Below are 20,896 nucleotides of genomic sequence, written 5' to 3'. Positions count from 1 at the left end.
GGTCAATGGCTGAGCAAAGTATTCCTTTGCATTATCAAATCTAAGGACTTTGATTTTGGTCCCAAACTGAGTGAGAACCATCTGATGGAAGTTTTGGGTCAGAGCAGGAACCTCATCCCGAGAACGCATAAGATAGACCCAAGAAAAACGGGTATGGTCATCAACAAACAGTAGAAAATATCTGTACCCACCCATAGAAGAGATATGATATGGCCCCCAAACATCAGTATGCACAATATCAAAAGAGGAATTACTCCTTTTATTACTTAAAGAATAAGAGGTTCTACAATGTTTGGCAAACTCACAACTCTCACACCTCAACTTTGATAACTCAATAGACTCAAATAAAGCAGGAAGCAAACTCTTCAAAGACTTAAAAGACAAATGACCTAATCGGTTATGCCAAAGCATAACCGAACTCACAGACTGGGAAACAAAAGACTTCTTATCCACTGACTCCTCCCGACGAGAACTCTCTCCAAGCAAATAGATCCCGTTCGTCTCACAGCCAGTCCCAATCACCTTCCTCGTCTCCAAATCCTAAAAAACACATCGGTCAGGGAAAAAGGTTACTGAACAGTTCATGTGTTTGGTAATACTACTAACTAAAAGCAGGTTAGTATCAAGCTTAGGAACATGCAAGACAGAAGATAAAGAGATAGTATCCGATAGCTTGATGTCCCCCTTGCCCGAAATGGGAACAAGAGAGCCATCAACAATGGATACTCTACCTCGGCCAGAGGACAAGTGATAAGAAGTGAACAAAGATGGCAAGCTAGTCATATGGTCAGATGCACCTGAATCTATTACCCAGCAGTGGTCAGTATTACCTGGAGTTGAAGCATGGTAAGCTGAGGCTCGAGTACCTGGATGTGCAAATGCAGATGTGGCAGGAGCTGATGATGACTGAGATGGCTGAGTTGAATTCCCAACTTCCTTTTCCAACTGTATGAGGGCAGCCCGAACAGCAGCTAAAGTCTCTAGGGATGTGCCTAATGAGGATGTTGAATCAGTGTTCACGGCCACATGAGCATTACCCTTCTTATTCCTTAGTTTTGTTGGGACCAAGTGAGAATGTAGCTTCCAACAAGTATCTTTTGTGTGCCCGGGTTTCTTGCAATGTTCACATACCAGATCCCGTTTATCTTCCTTCTTCCGATCCCTTTCTGAGTCACCCTCTGGCTTAGGTTTAATAGCTGTCAAGGCTGGGAAAGAGGGTTGAGGCTGCATCATGACTTTCCTCCCAGTCTCTTCACTATGCACCAGGGAGTATGCTTGAGAAAGGGTCACACTATCTCTTGTCAATATCTGTTGTCGCACAATGTCATATTCTGAATTCAAACCAGCCAGAAACTCAAATACCCTATTCGTCTCGACTTGCTTTCTGTGAGTCTGTGCATCTTTGGGACTCTCCCACTCAAGGGTCTCTAAATGGTCAATCTCATGCCACAAGGATTTCAAGGTAAAGAAGTACACAGAAACTGGCTTCTCTCCTTGTTTAAGGCTGTTCACCTCACACTTCAATTCATAGGCTCTGGCAACATTAAGGGGTTGGGAATAGGTTTCTTTCACAACACCCCATATCTCTTTGACTGTCTTTGCCCACAAGTAATTTCGGCTGATATGTGGCTGCATAGAATTACACATCCATGCCATAACCAAATAGTTCTCTTGAACCCACTTGGTGTATGTTGGGTCCTCCTTGGAAGGTTCTTTCACATCTCCCAAGAGGTAACCCAGTTTTCCCCTTCCTCCAATAGCCATCATGGCTGATTGAACCCACTCCAAATAATTTGACCCATCAAATCTCATAGTTGTAATCTGAAACCCGGTTTCAAATACACTACCATAATTGTGGTTTCCAAAACTACTTTCTCCCTGACCCTTAAACTCCATCTTTGATCAAGATTTAGTGGCTACAAACTGTTAGAGCCACTATACCAGAAAACAGAGTCAAACAAGCAGGTCTGAAATCTGATCCGAAACCAACACAAATCTGATCTGATCTGAAAATTGATCCGATCCGAAATTTATGTACTTCGGTTTACTGTCTTCTAGGGTTACCTGAACCCTAACCTTCGCTGCTTCTTCCTGATTACCAACTCTGCAAGCCGCAGCAAGTCTTCAACTGCTGCAAACCTCTCCTGGTAATCTCCAAGATTCAGCCACCGAATACTTCTTCAAAGCTTCCAGCCCTAGCTAGTCCTCATGTGGTCAGCTGAACTAGACACACATGAGAAACCCTAGATAGGCTCTGATACCAAGTAGAAGATCAAGACTGTAATCAGTCTTGAATCCTAATAGGTTTTAGGTTTACAAAACAGAAGAAAAGTGAGAGAAAGGAGAGAGAATAGAAGAGAAACAGGAGAACACGAGTGGTTGAAAGGAGGGATAGATTCTAACAGATCTGCCGCCACCACTTTCTTACTATTTATAGGTTATGTTTAGTACATAATGGAAAAGACACATCTGCCCTTAGTACTTACATAATAAATAAAGTAAATAAAAGCTGAAATAAATAACAACTGAATTAACAAACTGACTCAAACTGACACTACTATAACTGAAACAAATAACTACACATGCTGTCCTACGAATACAGTGGGGACCACTGCAGTGGGGCCCACATCAGTGTTCTCTACACAGATAAACAGATTAGAAAAGATAAGTAGATCGAAGTGGAATATCAAAGGTATTATGCTCATTGCTCAATAAGCACAGATACAGGTGTACAGGCAACTACATGAAAAGGTCATTGTAATTTCTGAATACTGCAGTACTTTCTATGTGTTTCATTAATGTCTATTATGTTTTACTTGTCAAAAAAAATGCCATGCTTAATATGCACAAAATACCAAATTCTGAGAGCACATTAACCAGAGAGGGTGTTGCTAGACAGATTATGATGTGGGTTGAATGCCCACTGGGGTAAGGAATGTGTATGAATTGTGGACTTTGTGGAGCACTTATTGAAGTAGGGGGAGTAGCTTGGGCCAACTCCATTTTACCATAGAGCCTGTGTACTTCTTGTAAACCCACACTGTATATTCTGATAGTATCAATAAATTAACAAGTTACTGATCAAAAACAAAACAAATTTTGAGAAAATTGAATCTGTCAATTGTTGATACATATCAACGTTAAGTTCAAATTGATAGTGAAAGTCACCAATGCATAGGCATTACTATGTCTATTTGGATTTGTCAAACTAATATTAGTGATCAATGAAGGGACCAGCTCCCCTAATCAGCGATAGCTTCCCTTGGGGAGAGAAAATTGTGAGTTTTTGCAGGAAACTTAAAGGAGAGAACAAAAGCCTGAAATAAAGAGCATTTTGGAAGGGTAGAAGAAACCAAAGAGAAAATATCCTCTGGGCTAGAAGAGCTGGATAGGAAAGAGAAGCTATAACTGAAATAAAGAGCTTTATATCACAGGAGGAAAGGTGGAAACAGAAGCTATAACTGGAAGAGATCTTAAGGAGAGAAGAGATAATGTTGGAGATAGAAGTCTAGATGTAAGTGGATTGTAGAAGGAAATGGTAACACCAAATTTTTTCACTAACTTACAAATGTTAGAAATCCGCAATGTAGAAGAGGAAGGTCAGGAGCTAAGAGAGATTCAAGAGATTACAAGGGCCTTTTGAACCATTTTAAGACCCTTTTTCAAAACCAGTTGGGAGTAGATCAGGATTGCCGGATTTGGATTGGGACAATTTCAGAGGAACAATCCCAAGTGTTGGAAAGAAAATTTTATTTGGTAGAAATTAAGGAAGCAATCTTCTCAACGGATAGATCTAAAGCCCCTGGACCAGATGGATTTTTCATGGCATTCTACCAAGAATGTTGGGATTTCCTGAAATCAGATATTTTGAAAGTCTTTAAAGAGTTTTTCCATAAAGGTGAAATCCTCTTTGGAGCAAATGCTACTTTTATTCCACTGGTGCCTAAGGAGGCAAAATATCCAAAGGACATTAGACCTATAAGTCTGATTGAGAGTCTCTATAAGATCATATCAAAGGTTCTGTTTGAGAGGCCTAAACAGATCTTACATTCAATGATATCACCCTTCCAAGTGGCTTTTGCGAAAGGCAAGCAAATTGTGGACCAAATCCTAGTGGCAAATGAGTGTGTTATTGACAAAAGAAAGAGCAGAGAGAATGGCTTGATATGTAAAGTTGATTTAGAGAAGGCCCATGATCTAGTGGACTGGAGACTTTTGTTAGAAATCCTAGAGAGACTTAGCTTTGGTGTAAGGTGGAGATTGTGGATTAAAGGTTGTGTTAGCTCAATGCACTACTCAATTCTTATTAATAGTGTTGCAAAATATTTTTTTCCCAGCTAAGAGAGGATTAAAGCAAGGGAACCCTTTATCCCCTTTCCTTTTCACCTTAGTGACAGAGGTTCTAAGCAGAATGATAATGTTTGGAGATGCACAAGGACTGATTAGGGGTTGGAGGGTTGGTAGAAATCAAGTGGTAGTTTTCCATCTCCAATTTGTTGATGACACAATTTTTTTGAAAAATAAAAAGGAAAATTAAATTAAAAAGAAAACAAGGAAAGCAAGATACATCCTCCAACAGTGCCAAGGTGGAACCACACATCAACAGCAACTCACCGACTAAATAGCAAAAAACGCATAAAACACACACACACACACACACACTACTCAATTCTTATTAATGGTGTTGCAAAACATTTTTTCCCAAGTAAGAGAGGATTAAGGCAAGGGAACCCTTTATCCCCTTTCCTTTTCACCTTAGTAACAGTGGTTCTAAGCAAAATGATAATGTTTGCAGATACACAAGGACTGATTAGGGGTTGGAGGATTGGTAGAAATCAAGTGGTAGCTTCCCATCTTCAATTTGTTGATGATACAATTTTTTTATAAGTAAAAAAGGAAAATTAAATTAAAAAGAGAACAAGGAAAGCAAGATACATCCTCCAATAGTGCCAAGGTGGAACCGCACATCAACAACAACTCACCGACCAAATAGCATAAAACGCAAAACACACATACACACAAATACAAACACATTCTTCCTCCCTTCCTTCCTCATTCCAAATTTCTCCCCTGTCCCCTCTAAAGGATTTTAAAAAACTTTCCTTCCTCCTTTATTCCAACTCCTCAAAAGCTCTTCTAACAAAAGTCTTGCCTCCCAAGAAGAACAAACCCAACAATTATGTTTTGTGAGGAAGTTGATTTAGAAATGGTAAGAAACTTGAAGTTGTTTTTTGATAATTTTGTCAAAATCTCTTACCTTACCTTTTCAGGAAAAAAAGTGGAATTGTTGGGATTAATTTGGAAGAAGGGGAACTTCTGAGTTTCATGGTAATGTTGGGATGAGAGGTTAGCAATTGGCTGGTAACCTACTTAATTTTACCTTTGGGAGGAAACCCTAAGTCTGATGGTTTTTGGAAGCCGGTGGTGGAGAGGTTCTCTAAGAAACTAGCCCTTTGGAAAAGGAATTACATCTCATTAGGAGGAAGAATCACTTTGATCAAAGCCACATTAGCAAATCTGCCTATTAACTTCCTATCTACCATCCACATCCCGATTAGGATAGTAGGGCAACTAGAGAAATATATCAGGGACTTTTTGTGAGAACTGGGTGAGGAAAAAAGGATCATTCGATTAAATGGGGACTGGTTAGTAAACCAAAAGAGAAAGGGGGCCTAGGATTAGGGAACATTGTTCTTGGAAACACTGCCTTAATAGGTATGGTTATGGAGGTTCCCCTTTGAATGAGATAGGTTGTGGCATAAAGTAATTGAAAGCATTCATAGTTTAGAATATTAACACAGTTCGACTAAGAGAGAAAACAGAATGTGAGGGTGTGTTCAATCAGTCACACGTCCAAAGAGATTATCTTATATATGTATTCTGTACAAGGCTGAGAAAGGACAATTACGTCCCTCACTTACAAGAACGAATAAATAGAAAAATAATAATCTACATATGATACAACATAAAAATGTGCTCCCAAGAGCCAAAAAAGGAAAGAAAGTGAAAGAGACATAAATCAATCTCTACATGGAAGGTAATGGCCAGGATGCTATAATTGCCCCTACTCAATCTCAACATCTCCTTAGAAAGCAATTCATGAGGTCTTTCTCAGCTCCATCTGTTTTGATGTGAGAAGGGGTAACAAAATCCGCTTCTAGGAAGACTTTTGGGTAGGGAAAGTACCATTAAAAGATCAATTTCCTGAACTTTTTTGTCCTTTCTAACCTTAAGGGTGAAACTATTTCTAAAACGGCTAAACCCTCTCCTTCTGGCTTCAACTAGAATCTTGGGTTTAGAAGAGGCCTAAGGGAAAATAAATATACTTCTTTGATTCGCCTACTTGATATTTTAGAAGTAATTTTCTTGGATCCAAACCTTGAGGACTCTAGAATTTGGACTTACTCCCCAAATGGTCTCTTTATTTGTTACTTGTTTTTCAAACTTCTTGCCTCACCTAGCTCTCAAGGGGTGGACTTCCCCATGAAAGAAATTTGGAGTAAGCCTATCCCACCAAAACTTCAAGCTTTCTGCTGGAAATTTTTCCTTGGTAAGGTAAATACTTGTGATATGCTGCAAAAAGCCTATCCCACCAAAACTTCAAGCTTTCTTTGTACTTTGCATTTGGGAGTTTTTCTCTTTTTGGCTGCAGGTGGGACCCCCCTCAAGAGGTGGTCCATGGTGGACATTTTCAACCTGAACTTCTTGAGGCAACCAAAGAAAAAAGGGAGAGTATTGTGGAGAGCTACTAAGGCAACAATTATTTGGGTTGGGTGGAGAGAAAGGAACAACAGAATCTTTATCAGAAAGAACAGAACTTTGGAGGAGGTAATTGACTGCATAAAAGTGAAGGTTGCACTATGGATTAAAACTTTGGACTGCTTACAGATTTATTTTAATCACTAATATACTAAGTACTTGGGCAGAGGTAGCACAATCCTCTAAAGTTAAAGAGAGAATAAGAGTGGAGTGCAAACCCCGGAAAGCAACAAAGTAAAATTGAACTTTGATGGTAGCTCCTTGGGTAACCCAGGTGTGGCAGGCATAGGCGGTGTAATCAGAAACTCTAACAACAGAATCTTAGCTTTGTATTCAAGGCCACTTGGTATTGCTAATTCGCTGAATGCTGACTTGATGGTTTTATTGCAAGGACTGTGGTTGGCAAATTGGGATTTAGACAGTTGGAGGTAGAAGGGGACTCAAAAGTAATTATCTCATGGGCAAGGTGTAATAGACATACCATGTGGGCTCTTAAACATGTTTTCAGGGAAGTTTAAAGAATTGTGGAGGATTTAAATGCTGAATTCAAGTGGGTTAGAAGGAGAGCAAATGGGTTAGCTGATTCCCTTGCTAAACACGGGACTACAAGGCATGAAGGCTGCAAATTTATTAGGCTTCATTATAAACTACTTTTGGTTATTTTGGGATGACATTCTCATCATTAAGTTGTACTATTCACATATATAATTGATAAAATAAAATTACCCTTTGATGATCAAAAAATACCATTAGTACATAAGTTCTTGCAAACATCCCAAACAAAATAAGATGACAAGATTTTCCAAACATGCTCCCTAGTGGAATGAAAAGATAAATTGATACAATCAAACTTAAAAATGTGAAAATATGCATTATCCTGAATAATGAATATCTTTCTAAAACTTTCCACATATTCATGAAATTTATTTACAATTTACAAAAGAGCACATTAGACCAAATACATTGATATCAGAAGTAATGAAGTTTCAAACTCAGAAAGAGACTCACAGTTCCATAATTCATGAAATTTATTTATAATTTACAAAAGAGCACATTAGACCAAATACATTGATATCAGAAATAATGAAGTTTCAAACTCAGCAAGAGACTCACAGTTCCATGCCATTCTCCACGGTAAACCTCTCCATATGACCCTGAAGCATAAAGAGATAAGAACATGTGAATTGCATAAACCACAATTAACTAGCAGAATAGTTATACACTAAATTCCAGTAAGAACCAGAAGAAGAAGCAAATGTTATTACCCAATCCAATACGCTCACCCAAGGTGATTTCCTCCCATGGGATTTCCCACTCTGCCACATCATCAAGAGCAATGTCAGATTTTGCACTATCATTACCTGCTGATCTATCTGAGCTTCTTTCTGCTTCTGGATGAACTGCAGAATCACCATTCTCCCGGTCACTTCCTTGTGGTTCATTCCCTGTTCTATCTGCAACACCATCTTTCTGCCTAGACTCTATTTGATTCAAGGATGATGCATTGTTAGGCAAGTGGGGATAGGACTCTAATTGCTCATATTGCCTACTGACAGCGGCAGTTGTTGCTACTACAGCTGCAGCAGTAGCAGTGGCTGCTGCTGTTACAGGAACTCCAAGGTTTGCTTCTGAGTTTGACATGGCTGCAGCAACTACCATTGAAGATGCAACAACAGCTGCTGTTGCGGCAGCAGCAGCAGCTACAGGAACATGTTTTACAAATTTTGCTGGAGAAGTGTCCTTAGCTGAAGCAGCAGATAGCTCAGACTCTGATGTATAAGATGGTCCAGTCCCTACCCCTACATCCAATGGACGACTAACACCCAAACCCTCAACACACTTGGGATGTTCCAGATGTATGCCAGGACTAGATTTTGATTGTATACCATGACAAGGCAGAGGTGGAAAAACCTGACCAGGACTGATATCAGTCTGATCCTTATTTCTGGTTCCATTCCTTCTCTTTTTCTTTCCTTCTTTGTCATCCTTCTGCTTCTTGGCCTCAATTGCCAAGGGATCTAGCTGCTCAGTATCAATTTCAGAGAATAGATTGGGGGGTGCAACAACACCACTTTCTAGCAAAACATCATGAAGCTTCTGAGCTAATTGTGGGTTCTCTTTGGCAGCATCAATCATATACTGTGAAACATCTTTCACTTTCATCCTACGCACAGCAGGAGAACTAACACCTTCAGTCCAGGAAGGAGATCTTGCATGCGTATAAGGATGATTAGGCTTTATGGGAGCAGGTGATTTCTCAATCTTGTAGTGATCTCTGTGATCATCAGACAACTTTGATACCACCTCATCTTTTACCACAGTGGGCAAACATTCTTGGGAAGACCCCACCCCTGTGTTCTCAGAACTTTCAACCTCACCCGAGCCACCTTTCTTATCTGATTCATTTTCTTGAAAGGCAAGAATGCAAGACCCAGATTTCTTGTCCAATGGCCCAAATTCTGAACAACCTCCAATTGAACTTGTAGCACCACTGCTATAGGAGGCTACATGAGAATAGTCAATGTCCCTAAGAAAGGGACTGACTGCATAGACAGGTTCTTCATATTCTATTTGTGTCCCTCCAGCATCAGATGGGATTAGTGTGCCAGGGTCTGCCATCAGATCAACAATGTATTCCCTGTCATGCATGTTAGTCACCAGCTTACTGAACATACTATTTGCAAACTCTAATATGGTGATTTAAAATATAAGAAAAGAGGAAAAACAAAATGTCTTGGTTTGCAGCTCCAACCCCATTTGAAGCTACATTTCACAAGAAAGCAACTAGAACAGATGTGCATTTAAGAAGAAAAAAGAAATAAAAGTATATCATTATATCCAGTATCTCCACAATCCATCATCTTAGAGGATCCCATATAAAATCTCCATAGCATGCTATTCCAGAAAATTGTAGTATTAGTATAAATTAACTTTTTGGGAGAAAAAAAAAACACTAGCAATAAGATATTTCAGAACACAGCATTGGCATGCATTGTTGTTCAAGATCCCACCTTGACGAAATCCAGAATGAACCATGTCAAATGTAGCAAACAAGCATGCACCACAACTTGCAACATAATAGCACTTGAAAGGAAAAAGGATTACCTTCCATCATCAACCTTTACAATATTCATTGCTACATTATCTGAACCTGTATATTGCAACCCTTTCACTAACCGGCATGGGATGCCCACACTATCAGCCAAAACCTGCACAACAAAGTACAAGCATTTGATGAACACCTTGATTCCCAAAATAAATACAATTCTGGATAGAAAAATGAAATGATGTTAAAAAGGAAATAAGTCCAATGAGACAATCAAACTAAGGCAATTAAACAATACATAAACTTATGAGAAAAATCCCTTTCTAGTGCTTATCCAAAGAATAACATCAGAAAGTAATGAAGTTTGATATAAGGGGTGTTCGCCAATGTGTATGATTTTGTTTTTTTTTTTTAACAAAAGAAAATTAACTACAACATCAGAAAAATTATAGTGTTATTTTGATGTGGCAGATTTTTTTTTTCAGAAAAAACAAAATCACACACATTGGCTAACACCCAATGTCCTGAAAATCGTAATCGTATCATAAATCACAGAGAAAGTTGAATCGAATCATGAATTGTAAGATTATTTCTATTTATTACAAACTTGTCAAAAATTAAATATAGGCATGCTAAAAGACTATATATATATATAGAAAAGTGTTATTTTAAGTCATATCTACCATATATTTAACTAAAACTATAGAACTTACCACGTATACATTAGAAGTCTAAGATGATAAAATCGAGTTTGAATTGAAAGTTAAATAATCCACATACAATGTCTCTTTATCCAACACATGATAGAAAATAAACTCAATATATAGTCTTGAATAACATAAATGTTTTTTTGATAATGAATAACGTAAATAAATCAGTTTCTAGAACGGAGGTAGCAATGAGAGTTGGAACAAAATTTAAGTGAAGGATAAGAGAAACAGAGAGGAAGAATGGAGAACCAAAAAGGTAACTAGGTAAGGCTGAAGAGGGCACAGGGGAAGGAGAAATGATCAATCTGGTAATAACAGGGGATATTGGTGGACAGAGATGTTGGGAAGTTAATATGAAGTATTTGCAGCAGTAATGCCCCAACAATAGGCAACTGACTGTGCATGGTTGCTTATGGCCAGTTAGAGTTTATATTTTAGGTTTTCAAACAAGTTATTATTTTCTTTAGGGAGTTTCCCATTTTTTAGTAGGTCTATAGTTAGTAGTTTCCTATTTTGTTTGGGAAACTATTAGTTTAAATCAACTACTATTTTTCTAAATTTCTGTTCTTAAGAGTTTCTAGGATTCCGATTAGGAGTGCAGTTTTAGTAGTTGCCAAGTCGAGTGTGGTTCTGAGTTTTCTGAGTTTGAGTTTGTATTGATAAGAGCTTCTAGGATTCCAAGTAGTGGGTTGATTATAGATCAGGCAGGTTGTGTCTTTTGCCCTGCTGAATTTGAAACAGCCAATCCACTCTTCTTGAAATGCCTGTTTGTAAATAAAGTTTTGAGTGTGGTTCTGCAATCATTTGGCTGGTAATGGAAAAGGTCACATTGAGACATGATGGGAAAAATGGAGGGATGCAACTGGAGTCCTATGTCATGGGAGAATACCATGTAGACTGGAAGGAAAATTTTATAAAACAGTTCAAGGCCAGCAATGTTGTATCTTTTATGGGGTAGAAAATTGGGCAGTCAATGAACAATATGCCGAAAAAATGAGTGTAGCAGAACTAAGAATGTTGAAAACTTGAAATGGATGAGTGGTAAAACTAGAAAGAATAGGGTCAGATCCTAGGGAAGGTAAGTTTTGGAACCCAGTGGTACAAAAGTTTGAGAAGAGGTTAGCTTCTTGGAAAAAGCATCGTTTCTTTGGGATGGCATACCACATTGATTAGGGCTACTCTTTCCAATTTGCCTACCTACTTTCTCTCTGTTTTTAGGATCCCTCCCAGAGAAGCTAAAAAACTAGAGAAACTAATGAGAGATTTTCTTTGGGAGCTAGAGGGAAAGCAAAAAGGACAAGCTAATTAAGTGGGAGATTGTGCGCAAAAGTAAAGAGGAAGGGGGATTAGGCATAGGAAATGTGGTACAAAAGAATGCAGCACTATTAGGAAATGGCTGTGGAGGTGGCCATTAGAAAGAGAAAGTTTGTGGAGTGAAGTGGTGGCAAGTATTGGATTTGTTTGTTGGGTTATGCTTGGGATTGTGTTGTAATTAGTGGGCTTTCTGTGGACTTTTCATCTACCCACAACTTCTTGTTGTACCTGTCCTTTTAACCTAATGAATCATTTCTGTGTTGCTGATCAAAAAAGGAAAAAAAAAAAGTAGTGGCAAGTATCCATGGTTGTTTAGAGAGCAATTGGGGTGTTAGCGTATCTCATCAGGCCATGTTGGCAACACCTTGGAAGGCAATTCACAGTATTCTTCCCCAACTCCTCAAATATATCAACTTATCAAGTATGATTTGTGTTCTAGGACTTTTGTTCTATCTTTGGAGGATTTGTGAGTTGGGGATTTTGCATCAACCTTTTTCCATCTCTTTGTTTAAAAAGGAGGTTGTATCCAAATTTATCTCTACTTCGATAAATCCTTTGGATCCAACTTGGGATCTTGGTTTTCGAATAGGGTTAAGGGATGAAGAGGTTGGTTCCTTGTCCAATTTGTTGAGTATCCTCAGCAAAGTTTGTGCAGATCCCTCAAATCCAGACAAAAGGGTTTTGTCTCAAATTTCCGAAGGGTCTTTTTTTTTTTTTTTTTGAAGAGCAAAAAATATATTCATTAAGCATCAGACACAAACGCAAACTCACTACCTTTGACACCAGCTTACAGCCAAACAACACAAAACAAAAAGCACACTTCTGGACACCATCACCCAACTCCTTGAACCACTGAACCCCGACAACATCTCCTTATTCCTCGCCCTCGAACACTCCATCATGCCTATCGACATCCTCATCCCACTTCTTTCTCTCGAACTCCTCAAAGACCTTCATAGCAAACTCCTCACCTACCCAAAAAAATAAGCCAAGGTTTTTGCCAATCTCAACTTCTTTCTCCACTAACTTCTGAAGAGGCAAAGCTTCATTCTTTTTCCCCATTGAATTCTCGTCACCTTTGGATCCTTCAAAACTCTCTTTCTTATCTTGATGCACCTTACCCAGATGGGGATCCGTTGGTTGAGCTTGAATCGTTGCTCTACAAAAACCAGATTCGGATGGAGAAATGCCTCTCAATCCTTTTCTTTTGTAAACCCATTTAAAACTTTTTGTAGGTCCAGCCCCCCCTAGACCAAGCTTCAACTGGGAAAAAATTTTTGTCACATGAACAACAAGAGGGTTTCTTGAAACCCATGCTTTCTTGCTAGTTACCCCATTATCTGACTCCACATTTTTCTCATCAGCCTTGCTCCTCCAACCCCAGATCGACGCCCAATCTTCCAACTTTCACCTCTTCAAAACGCAAGTTGTCACCAGTAAGATTCTCGTCCCAGCAACCCTCATTGCCCCTTGCCTTGACAGCCCTCCCTTCTACAACCTCATCTTCGATTCTTCTTCAGCCTAGGTCCACCACTAATCTGCCAAACGACACCTTCCAGTAATAAGAGGATCAGTATTTGATCCTCCTAACTGGTTATTGTCCTTGCAAATCACATTATCCAACCAATCTCCCTTATTCCACCACTCTTCCCTCCTCTCCATCCTTGCTCCCCTTCACAGCTTTCCCTTCCTCCCCCAACCCCGCCCCCCCCCCCCCGCTTCCTCATAAACTATCCTTACAGCCTTATCTCTTATCCCCTATGTCAGTCAGCTTCTCCTCAGTGTTTCCCTATTAAGGAAGAAATTTGGTGTAGGCCTATTCCCTCTAAAGTACGCGTTTTTAGCTGGGAAGTGTTTTATGGGAAAATAAACACTTTCAATAATTTACAAAAGATAAGACCTTTCTTGTGTACACCACCTAATTGGTGTATTCTGTGTACATCCAACGATGAGGATTGCTACCACTTACTAATTTCTTGTTCAGCTACTGCAAAGTTATAGGTTTGGTTTTTCTCTTTGTTTGGGTGCAAGTGGAATTTCACAATAGAGGTTGGCATGTTATTTGATTATTCTACCTTTGCTTGGCCCAGAAAAAGGGGAAGGCTTATGTGGAGGTCTGCTACAGCGGCTTTGTTGTTGACCATATGGGAAGAAAGGAATGCAGGAATTTTCCAAGAGAAGGAAAGAAGCATTCAAGAGAAAAAGGATTGTGTGTTGAATAGTTCATCCAAGAACAGACTTCCAGCGAGCTGGACACCTCCACCTGAAGGCTATCTAAAGCTAAATTTTGATAGTAGTAGTTTTGACAACCCAGGCACATCAAGAATATGTGGGATTCTCAAAAATGAAGCTGTAGTTACTATAGTCTTTTTCTCGGGTCTGCTAGGAATTGGAGACTCCATAAGGGCTGAATTACTAGTGGTTGTTCGGGGAGTGTGAATTGCAAATCAGCTTGGTATGTATTCCTTACTGACAGAAGGTGACTCAAAAGTGGTAGTGGGGTGGTTAAAGAGCTCAGAGTCTGTTATTTGGTGCTATAGGAATGAAATCAAGAGATTTAAGTGGCTTACACAGAATATGAATTTAAGAATACAATGAGTGGGTAGGGCAGCTAATGCCTTGGTTGATTGTTTAGACAAGCAAAGGATTAATTGGGAGCATTTGTTTTGGGCTCATAGGAGTCACTCTGATAGGTGATAAAATGAGGGCAAGTGGACTAAGATGGTTTGGTCACATGCAGAGAAGACCATCTACAGCTCCAGTGAGAAGTGGCTTGTTATATGTAGAAGGATCTAAAGGAGATCAGGGCAGACAAAAAGGAAAAGGACAGTAATTGAAATAGTGAAAATGATTTAAGGATCAAGAACTTAATAATAGACAGCACTGAACAGAGCAGAACATGGCAGAACTTTTAGCTGCTGTACAAGGGGTGCAATTTGCAAACCAGCTGGGGGTACAACACCTAACAATCGAAGGGGATTCCAAAGTGGTGGTGGGTTGGTTGAAAAATCCTGAAGAGGCTATGTGGCGTTACAAGAATGAAATGAAGAAATTTAGTTGGTTGACAAGGAATATGTTGGCCACTGTACAGTGGGTGGGGAGATCAGCAAATACTTTGTCAGATGTGTTAGCTAAGCAAGGGGTAAATAGGGAAGAATTGTTTTGGGCTCAGTTGTGATTCTTGCTTTTCTTTCCTAGTTTACTTGTAAGATTCAAGGGGGGCTGCAGCTCGCGCCTCTCCCTGGGATGTTGTATGAACTCACTCTAAATCTGCTTCTGAATTAATAAATTTATTATCATTCATCAAAAAACAGAGCAGAACAGGTTATGGAAGAACAGGATTCATGTAGCCAACTTATACGTACTTGTAAAGGGCTGACCATAACATGCTTAAAATATAAGACCGGACTTCTAGGTATAACCAATTTGTAGATACTGACTTACAAAATTAAAGTTATGAAGTACCAATGAAGTATGTTTCTTGACTTTCAACATTCCCTTCTTCAATTGTCTTCTCACATAAATACAGAGTATTGACCATATTTCTTCTTTTCTGGATCACTATCCTGTAGTACAGTAGCTCAGACATGAGTTGTCTTTAGTAAAGATAGCTATTGAGAATGAATATGAACGGGTGTCCTTGAAGTGGTTCTCTGGTTGTTTCTGATCTTATGGTGTATGGAAAACCATCATAGAAAATATTGATTAATTTGTTGGGATCTTGCAGCTTCAATGTGGAGGATCATGCATTCAGTTTTGGGGAGATGAATACCAATTTATAGGAAGTTATGGTAGAACAGGATTCTTGTAGCTGATCACAAATAGTTGAGGTACTACTAGTTGAGTTGAGAATGATATAGAATGGAAGCTATGATGGAAAAGGACTTATGCAGATAACCTCAAATAGTTGGGATAAGGCTTTGTTAAGTCGAATTGAATTGAGTTCAGAATGTTGTGAGCAGGAAAATCATGGAATATGTATTTAATGCTTTACAAAATCAAGGAAATAAAAGTACAACAAACTTTAAAAATGCAACTAATACCACGTGACAAATGACGCATGACATTTGTAACCCAGACTATGTTCAAATCATCCAATAGACACTCCAAATAAAAAATAACACATGCCTCAGAGGTAGCATAATCATCAAATTCTTGCTTTTCAGCACTAAACAGGGGTTAGCCATATATCAACCAAGAAGTTGCACTACCTTAAACAGCAATGCCCGATGACGAGCTAAACCAATAGTTAAAGAACCAAGAGGCAGCACCATGCTCCCAACAGTTGTTCTTAAACGATTACTAAGATTTCTCCATGCTTTCAACATGTTGACTGGATCCCCAACTGGTCCACCCATGTAGTCAGCAACTAAAGCAGCAAGTTTTTTCACCAAATCACTACCCATAAAATCAAGAGGTCCCGACCTAGACTCAACAGCCATTACCAGGGCTTTTTGCTCAAGTTTTAACAGGTTGACATCAGCATCCCTATTTACCAGCACTGCTTCCCAACTGATACCATCTGAGACTGGTGCTCCTTGCAAATCAACAAGGGAAGGCATCTTCTCTGAAGTGGACTCAGCCAAAATGCCATATAGGTCGTAGAAACCATCCAAGATCTTGTCATCATATCCAAGAGCATTGTAATTCTGTGAAGCATATGAATAGTATATGAGATAGATTATAATGGGACAAGTATGGCGATAATATTGAAAAAAGTTAAATTTTTGTAATAAATGTATCATACTTATCTAAAAGTGCCCCAACATAGATAACTTATGACCACAGAAAAAATAAAAAAATTAAAAAAAAAAAAAAAAGAAAGAAAGAAAGAAAGGAAGATAACATATTTCTAGTGCTTACAATAGTGTTTCAAATTGAGCTATAACCTAGCAAAGCAGAGACAGTTGGCTGTACCCAACATCCTTAAGTAACTAGAAAGAAAAATTATACAGGAAAGTGTTCTTCACATTATAATCATATCTTAAATCATAGATTTTATTTTGGAAGGTAAGAATACAATTGAACTAATCAAAAAGAGGGGGGTCAGCCCAATAATTACAATGCCAGCCCCTTCGAGATAAACGGGCCATTGTGAGCTATGCATACCATTTGCAATCAATATAAATCGTAGAAAGGGTTGAATGGACTCAAATTGTGTATTGGATCATAAACTGCAAGAATACTTCTTTTGAATAAAAAAGTATATACCATAAAATTAAATCTCAGAAAAAAATAACCTTACCCTTTATCCATTCAACATCCATCATATAAGTATTTACCACAATTAAGTTTACCACCTTCACACTTTTTAAGGTAAGATGTTATGATTAAGTTTGACTCTGAATTCAATTAACCCCCACAAAGACACCTCCTTAACCTACATATGATGGAAAATAGGGATTTAAATAGTTTTTAAATAACCAACTAAGTCTTACTCTAGTAATGGTTTTAAAACAAAAGCCCCTTGAAAAAACTAAAAAAAAAAAAAGGAAAAAGAAGTGATGAAGCATGAACTAGGTCATAATCAAATTTATTCAAATTTCATTAATTTAATAGATTGTATGATTCAAACAACAATCGTAAGTTTTTATCTGAAAAATATTCTGTAAGCTTTGAATTGGAAGCTTTGGATTTCAAAATTGAAATCTTGAATCTTGTCATAAATCATAAGATTTTTGCAACTATGTGAGGGAAACAATAAGAGAAGTTAAGATGAAACACCTTCCTTTAAAGCATGTTTAGTGTTCTCCAGCTATTAAATGGTACTATATAGCAATAAACAGATCCCCCTTTTGAGTGAACTAGTGAAGTTGGATCAAGATAGCTAAACATGTGCATTGGCCATGTTGTTCACATTACATAGATTTAAGATTAGGTGATTTGTTATCTATAATAACTAAAATATATCTGTCACTGGTCCACATTTTGTAGTCAAGATTGAAAGAACTACCAATAAAAACCATTCAAGCATCATGTACTCTAAGTCCTTTCTAGAGAAGAACATGTTCACAAAGGAAGAAAGGAATTGTTCTATGCACTCATAACAATGTGTAACTATGGCATCACCATCACCATTTCATTAGCAGCTTCATCAGAAATACACGCAAAACTATAAACTATGACATAAAAATGCCAATTATAAGATGCATCATATTTATGAATTCACCAACTATAGGATGCAATAACTCAAACAAATTAGGCACAGCGAGACAGGTAAAGAGAGAGGAAAATATAGTAACTTACCCAATATCTATAGGCAACAACTTCTGCAGTAGTGTTCTGGGAAGAACATGAGCCCAGACTGATTTGCTTTACAGCCTCAATCTGAACCGCCTCAGGATCTTCCTGTGCACTCAATTCCAGCGCCAGTTGTATTTGATATTCCTCGTCCATCCCAGGATCCCTTGAATTGCTTGAACTCGAATCCCTCCTCACTGCATCAGACAAAAAATCCAAGCTGCTGCTACTCAAAGAATCCAAAGGGTCTCTTCTCTCTCCTCTCCCTGCATTTGAAGACGACGGAGGACTAGGACTATGTCTACTCGTAACAGAATTCAACCACCCAGAAATACTTGAGAACGGTTTCTGCTCAGAATGATGATGATGGTGAGATGGAGACGCCCGAGATGGTGAAGCTCTCCCTGTGGAATCATCACTCAACCTATGACCCCTCGACGATGTAGACCCATCAGTATCTTCCGATTGGTTGGGCATAATATGCAGCTTCTTTAGAATGTTCTTCATGGTGTTTCTGGAAGGTGTACTAACTAATGCTATAGAGTAAGAATAGGTAGTAATAGTAGGTCCATAATATCCTCCTTGTTGTCATCAACCACACATGAAATATCAAATCACTTACTCACCACGAGAATCGCTTCAAGCTAACACAGAAATTGATTTCCCCTTCCACCCCCAAAAGACTTCCCACAAACCCATCAAAACCAAAAGCAAGAGCAACCATTCGAAGCAATTCCCCACTAAAGTTCATGTCATGTCAACAAGATCCAGTGGCTTAAACTGAAGAAAAAACCTACGCTCTTCACAATATAACAATACCCCAGCTCGAAGATGCATACAAAATGGAAGGAAAAAAGAAACGAAGACACAATCAATAAAAGAACAGGCAATTGATATCAAAAAAGATTGCTTTCTCGTTATTACCTCTGAGGAGCAGAACAGACTGAAGAAATCTATATTGGGTGAAGTCGATCGATGTTGTTATTTGGCTCTACCTTTCTACTGATGGGGGACAAGGAAAAGGGCGGGTGGGGGAGCTTACAGGAGGGGAAGGCAACGCAGACAGTCGCGCACGCGCACGCACAGCAAGGCCAACCAGATGGAGTGGGACCTTTGAAGCCGAACCACTTGAAATAGTTGATAGTTGAATAAGAGAGGCTTCACGGTCCCAAAGAGAAATGTAGTGAGCGGAGGCAACTGACTTCCTAGTCCCAAGATGGCATGAGTTGGAAATATGTGGTGGATTGGATAGGAACTAAAGCTCCACTTTAAAGTCTTTAGACGCCTGACCGTAAAAGGAGAAGTAGAACTATAAAAACAACCAAATGGGAATTTTTTAAATGCTTTCAGTTATTAGAATAACCGCACATGTAATGAAGAGAGAAAACCACCTCGGCTTGCCCCCTATAGTTCCTCCCCATTTTAACAGTTCTTTTCTATTTTTATGCCCATCTGGCATTCTTTTGTAGATCTTTACTTCTTTTTAGTGTTAATTAATTGCTTGAATCTTAATGTCCCAATACTCACAAGATTCAATGGCCATTTGGGGTTGGGGTTGGTGGATCAAGTGGTGGGTCAGCAGTGTAATTCCCCTTTTTGGCATTCCTTCTGTAGATCTTCGGAGTTTATAAATTGTTTGAGTCTTAACCTCCCAATTCTCACAGGATTCAATGACCATATGGGGTTGGTGGACCAAAAAAAAGTTATGGGTCATCAGTATAATTCCTCTTTTCGCATTCCTTAGTAGATTTTTAAAGTATATGAAATGCTTGAATCTTTATCTCCCAATTTTCACAATATTCAACGATTATTTTGGGGCTGGTGGTTCAAGTTCTGGATCAGCAATATAATTCCCCTTTTGGCATTCCTTTGTAGATCTTTAGAGTTTAATAGTTTGTGAATTGCTTGAGTCTTTGTCTCCCAATTTTCACAAGTTGGGACCTTGAATTAAAGGAATCTAAAAAACAGAAAGAAATGGGCTTAAGTCACGTGCGATGAATGAACTGGTAGGAGGTTCTCCCTATTTGAGCATTTTTTTCCCATTTGTAGAGATATTTGATTGGCCAAGTAAGATATTATTCTGGGTGTTCCATGTTGATTGATTTACACAGATGGGATGTTGTGAATTTAGAAATCCTTTTCTATCTAGATTGTGTTTGACGGTTGAGGAAAATTCCTATTTTTGAGCCAGTATACCAAATGACTATCTTACTATAGTTAGCTCTTTGAGATTGGAATAGCATCATTAGTGAATAAGAGGACGTATTTAAGTAGGTTATCTCCTTCTTCATTGACAAACATGAGGGTGACTCGTGGGACGGTTCAATTCAATTGAATTACACAGAGCAAAGCAGCAGGATGTGTAGCTAAGGATAGAAACACTATTGAATTACAATATGTGAACATTACAGAGACCATCATACTAGCCAAGTCCAAATCAATATGGCTAACTGCATCTGAACCATTCAAATAACAATCAAATTTTTTTGTCAGAATGCAAGATTGGTACAGGCGAATTTTGGATTTAATTTCAGGATAAGATTGACAGAATATCATGAGAAAGCCCACGTAAGTTAATTCAAGTTTACTTGGCTAATGACAATGTAGTCTAGGTGGTCAGTTGGCATCCCTCTCATAGATTATCACTAGTTCAAACTCATGAAAAATAATATCTCTGTATGTGTAAGCTTGAGTAGACCTGTTCATGGGCTGGGTAGCCCGATTGCCTGGCCTGTTATTTTTTGGGTTTGGACAAAATTTCAGGCACGTGGGCTCGGGCTCGGGCTTTAAATATCAGGCCCAACTATTTTTGGGCTGGGCTCAGTCT

General features: G+C 38.7%; 1 protein-coding gene across 1 annotated transcript in view; it reads right to left on the bottom strand.

Annotated features, from left to right (window-relative positions):
- Positions 1 to 19,310, bottom strand: part of LOC148855087 (putative serine/threonine-protein kinase SIS8) — a 71,693-nt gene extending 52,383 nt beyond the window's left edge. Inside the window, exons 1-6 of the mRNA XM_088941202.1 lie at positions 18,994 to 19,310; positions 18,076 to 18,869; positions 16,041 to 16,478; positions 9,865 to 9,968; positions 8,025 to 9,397; positions 7,873 to 7,913 (exon numbers count right to left, since the gene is read on the bottom strand). Coding sequence (XP_088797328.1) covers positions 7,873 to 7,913; positions 8,025 to 9,397; positions 9,865 to 9,968; positions 16,041 to 16,478; positions 18,076 to 18,576 — 2,457 coding nt within the window. The 5' untranslated portion in view covers positions 18,577 to 18,869; positions 18,994 to 19,310. The remainder of the gene's footprint in view (positions 1 to 7,872; positions 7,914 to 8,024; positions 9,398 to 9,864; positions 9,969 to 16,040; positions 16,479 to 18,075; positions 18,870 to 18,993) is intronic.
- Positions 19,311 to 20,896: the final 1,586 nt, after the last annotated feature.

Source organism: Nelumbo lutea, chromosome 4 (genome assembly GCF_056320005.1).
Source record: "Nelumbo lutea isolate HS-2025 chromosome 4, American lotus-T2T, whole genome shotgun sequence".
NCBI classification, from domain to species: Eukaryota; Viridiplantae; Streptophyta; class Magnoliopsida; order Proteales; family Nelumbonaceae; genus Nelumbo; species Nelumbo lutea.
The sequence above is the reverse complement of the archived record's forward strand: the minus strand, read 5'-3'. Positions and strand labels throughout refer to the sequence as shown.